The sequence below is a fragment of the Galeopterus variegatus genome, unplaced genomic scaffold (assembly GCF_000696425.1).
Source record: "Galeopterus variegatus unplaced genomic scaffold, G_variegatus-3.0.2 Scaffold15041, whole genome shotgun sequence".
Lineage (NCBI taxonomy): Eukaryota > Metazoa > Chordata > Mammalia > Dermoptera > Cynocephalidae > Galeopterus > Galeopterus variegatus.
In genome coordinates, this window is record NW_007741152.1 from 19339 (window position 1) to 24330 (window position 4992).

General features: G+C 40.2%; 1 protein-coding gene across 1 annotated transcript in view; it reads right to left on the reverse strand.

Moving 5' to 3' along the window:
• Nucleotides 1–4992, reverse strand: part of LOC103582138 (death-inducer obliterator 1-like) — a gene marked incomplete at its 5' end in the record, with an annotated part of 23598 nt that overhangs the window by 16246 nt on the left and 2360 nt on the right. The window contains one exon of the mRNA XM_008563817.1: nt 3327–3508. Coding sequence (XP_008562039.1) covers nt 3327–3508 — 182 coding nt within the window. The remainder of the gene's footprint in view (nt 1–3326; nt 3509–4992) is intronic.

Sequence of the window (4992 nt, forward strand, 5' to 3'; positions counted from 1 at the left end):
CACAAGTTGTCTCCTTCCCAAGGGATTTGCTCCTAGAAAAAGCCACCACCGCCTTCTTCACCGTGCCTTCTTTTTTTTCTGGAGCTGATCTCTTGTGCAGAGAAGAGCTTTTAACACCTCCCTGGATAATCAGTAAAACCCCAATCGTTAAGAAGGCCCGAAAGTACACCTCCACTTCATTTCACTGAACAAGAAAGATCATAATCCTATTTCTTCTTTGGGTCATCTACCCTGAGTCTGCACACATTTGCTCAGCAGCAGTCTGGCCACCCTTACACATCCAGCCAACCCTTAGCACTCCCACCTCTTATTCAGGATTCCAACTTTTTAAGCAACAAGAAGATCCCTGACACAGAGGGATCCTTGCTGAGTTATGAGAGCAGTGACACAGGATGCAAGAAGAGCACAAATGATGTTTCTTTATCCTCTGCCAGGCCCAGGGCATGCTTGGTGCTGCCATTCTCCCCCTGGGTGCAGCAGCAACCACGTCTTTGTCAGTTCTATGATTCAAAACGACCAACCTTAAAAATTAAGTCACCTAAAAATTACATAAGCATTTGAAAATAATCAAGAAAACTCTCCAAACAGTGCTAGTTAACACTTTGCTTGTCATAAATGTAACATCAATATGACCCCCAGGACAGGCCTGGACAAGAACTTGTGATTTCTAGCCATCCCTGAATTCTCCCCAAATTCCACAGAGCACCAAAACAGGACAATATTGGCAGCAGCCAAGGGCAGCCTCCTCTAGCCGGAAGCAGGCCATGCCCAGAGTCCTTGGCATGAACTGAGGGCAGCATCTCCTGCCTGGAAGCAGGCATGGAGCACAACAAAATACCACTTCCATGTGGGTGGGCCACTACAGCCATCACCACAGCCATGGCTGCTGCAAAAGCAGCTCAAGACCACCACAGTAGCACAGCTGTCATGCAGGCAGCCCATGAGACACTCGACTGCATTGACACAAGGAAAGCCACCAGTGGAGTCTGGAAAAAGAAGAGTACATCCCTCTCTTCAAAGCCCACTCCAGAGTAATAGAAGAAAAAAACTGTCCTCTACCAGATGACCAGACATCAACATAGAGATACTAGAAATAACAAAACCCAAGAAAATGACACCATCAAAAAATACAGTAACTCAGAAATACCAGACCCTATATAGCAAGAAGCCCTTGCAAGGACTGAAAGGGAATTCCAAGCAACAATCTTAAAGGAACTCACTGAGATAAGAGAAGACTCAGACAACATAAAGAAATGAGAAAAAAAAATCTAGGATATAATGGAGGAAATTTACAAAGAGATTAATACCTTACAAAAGAATGACCAGAACTCATGGAACTAAAAGATTCACTCAACAAAATAACACAACCAATAGCCTTAAGCAGCAGGACAGAACAAGCAGAAGAAAAAATTTCTCATCTTGAAGACACACCTTTCAAAATCACCCAGGGAAACAAAGAAACAAACAAACAAAAAGAAAAGAAAACAATTTTTTAAAAGGAAGAAAATCTAAGAGAGCTAGCAGGCAACATTAAGCACACAAAAATTCAAGTCAAGGGTGTTCAAGAAGAGGAGACATGAAAAGGCATGAAAAACCTATCCAGTGAAATAATAATGGAAATCTTCCCAGGAACAGGGAGAGACATGGACCTCCAGACCCAGGAAAGTCAAAGACCCCCACACAGATTTACCCCAATAATCCTCTCCAAGACACACAATAGTCAAACTGGCAAAGCTCAAAAACAAAGAGAACATTCTAAAAGAAGCAAGAGAAAAGCATCAAGTCACCTTATAGGGAGCCCTTATCAGACTAACAGCAGACTTTTCAACAGTAACTCTGCAGGACAGAAGGAAATGGGATGACATATTGAAAATACTAAAAGAAATAAACTGCCAGCCAAGCATACCATGGCCAGCCAGCAAGGCTATCCCTCAGAAATGAGAGAGAAATAATTTATTTTCCAGACAAAAATTGTGGGAGTTTACCACCACATCACCAGCCCTACAAGAAATCCTCAAGGGAGTCCTACCCCACCAGCAATCCAAAAAATGGTAATCACTCATCTTACTAGTTCTGTTCAAACTGTTTCTTTCAAAATTCAGTTTTAGTAGGTGTTGTGTTTCTAGGAATTCATTCATTTCATCTAATGATCTAATTTGTTGACCAACAATAATTCATAGTATTCTCTTATGACCCTCTTGATTTCTGTAAATTTGGTTGTAATGACCCCTCTTTCATTTCTGATTTTAGTTATTTGAGTCTTCTCTCTTTTTTTAGTCAATCTAGATGATCGTTTGCCAATTTTGTGGATTTCATCAAAGTACCAACATTCAGTTTCATTGATTTTCCCATTTTTTCTATTTTCTGTTTCTTTTACCTATGCTCTAATTTTTATTATTTACATTCTTTGCTAGGTCTGGGCTTAGTTTGTTCATTTTCTAGTTTCCTAACATGCAAAGATACTTGTTGATTTGAGATTTTTCTTTTTTGCTAATATTCACATTTGTACTAAATAAATTTCTATTTTAGCAAAAACTAAAATAAAAAATAAGTATATAAGTAAATAAAAACACATAAACTATGGAGACAGTAAAAAGATCAGAGGTTACCAGAGGTTATGGAGGAGAAACGGATGAATAGGCAGAGCAGAGAGGATTTCAGGGCAATGAAAGTCTGCAACAGCACCAGGGTAGATACATATCATTAAACATCTGTCCACACCCACAGAATACACAAAAAAGCGTGAACTCTAATGTAAACTATGGTCTTTGGATGATAACGATGTGTAAATTCGTTTCATTAATTGTAACAAATGTACCACTTTGCTGGGCAATGTTGATAATGGGACAGGCTACACATGTGTGGGTCAGGGGTATACGTGGGAAATCTCTCTACTTCCTGCTCAATATTGCTGTGATCCTAAAACTGCTCAAAAGTCTATTGAAATTAAATAAATAAAAACCATAAACAATCTTGTGAGTGAGGTCTCAAATGAAGAATGTAGCCTCGTCCAGAGCTCACCTCCATCCTAACTGCCCTGTGTGCCTACTTTCTACACAAACTCCGTCGGGTAGCTACCAACTCTTTTTTCAAGACTGCTGCCAGTGTCCTGAAGTCTTATGTTCTCCATGCAGCAGCGAGTTGCCTGCCTTTGCTTTACTGCATTTACATGACTGAATTTCAGCTAATGGGTAATAAAAAACAAATACATGGAAAAGGTGGAAGACAAAGGTAAAGGTGATACTATCTGCAGTACATCTGTACCTGCTGTCCCCTACATTCTAAGATAAATAAAAAAACAAGTCTCAGGGAGAAAACACTTTTACACAAATTTTGCGACAATTTTCTCCTTAGGTTTTGGCTTCTGTTCTTTGCCTGAACTTGGGCATTTCATAGTAGCTGCAGCATGTGTAAAAATAATGTCCTTGCTGCAGTAGGCCAGGCTGGACTGCACCACACTGGAGCTCCCAGGGAGGGTGCACCTGGAGGTGCCCGGAGCCTCTACCACCTGCAGAGCAAAACAGGGAGCTTCAGACAGTGTGCTGGCCAATTTCAGCATAAAGTGCTGTGTAAAATCACTATGTAGAGTACCAAGCTCATTGTTTTTAATGAAGAGATACCAACAGCATTTTTAATATGAATAAAACCTTATTTTATTTATTCAGACTACATGAATATATTTCCCTGAGGCAAGGCATTCACATTTTAACTGTCCTTCACACCATCTGTGGTGGACAGAACTCCAAGGTGACCCTCAGGACTCCAGCCCCTGGTACATGTCCTGTGTATGATTCCCTCATGAGATTTCATATCCACAATCAGCTTCTGCTATAGGGCAAATGTGCAGAGATGTAATCAAGGCCTCAAATGAGATGACCAGAAAGGGCCTGACTTCATCAGGCAACAACCCTTAAGAAAAACTGGCCTTTTCTGAAGAGAGGAGACCCTATTGCTGATTGTGAAATAAGCTGCCCTGTTTTGAGAGGGACAACAAAGGTTAGGATCTGAGTAAGGCTGCCAGATAATATACAGGACACACAACTAAATCTGAACTTTGCATAAACAGAAAACATTATATAACTATGCCACAAAAATTGCATGGGACATACTTATATACTGAACAACATGAGGGCTTCTGGGCTTCTGGAAGGGGATCTTTCCCCTGTTGAGCCTCTGATGAGTGACTGCAGTCCTGTTATGAGATTTCATATCCACAATCAGCTTCTGCTATAGGGCAAATGTGCAGAGATGTAATCAAGGCCTCAAATGAGATGACCAGAAAGGGCCTGACTTCATCAGGCAAAAACCCTTAAGAAAAACTGGCCTTTTCTGAAGAGAGGAGACCCTATTGCTGATTGTGAAATAAGCTACCCTGTTTTGAGAGGGACAACAAAGGTTAGGATCTGAGTAAGGCTGCCAGATAATATACAGGACACACAACTAAATCTGAACTTTGCATAAACAGAAAACATTATATAACTATGCCACAAAAATTGCATGGGACATACTTATATACTGAACAACATGAGGGCTTCTGGGCTTCTGGAAGGGGATCTTTCCCCTGTTGAGCCTCTGATGAGGGACTGCAGTCCTGTTAAGACCCTGAGCAGAGGGCCCAGCTAAGCCATGCTCGGGCTTGAGAACTATGGAAACTGAGACCATCAATATGTGTTGTTCTAAGCTAAGTTTGAGGTAGTGTGTTATGCAGTAACAGAAACCTAATACAGCACAAGAAGTACACCTGGTTGCTTCTGTTTTGATGGTCAAGACTAAATACACATGAATGCCTCCCTCAAATGTACTTAAGTGAAAATTATTTAATTTGAGAAATAAGTTAACATAGTTATTTTTCCTCCATAGAATCTATTTTACTTAGAATAAAATTTTATATAGGCTTAAGTCAAACACATTGACAATAAAGACATGAAATAGATACACATAAAATATGTAAGTAACATCAAGAACATGGAAATAAAAGTGAATTAAGAATTA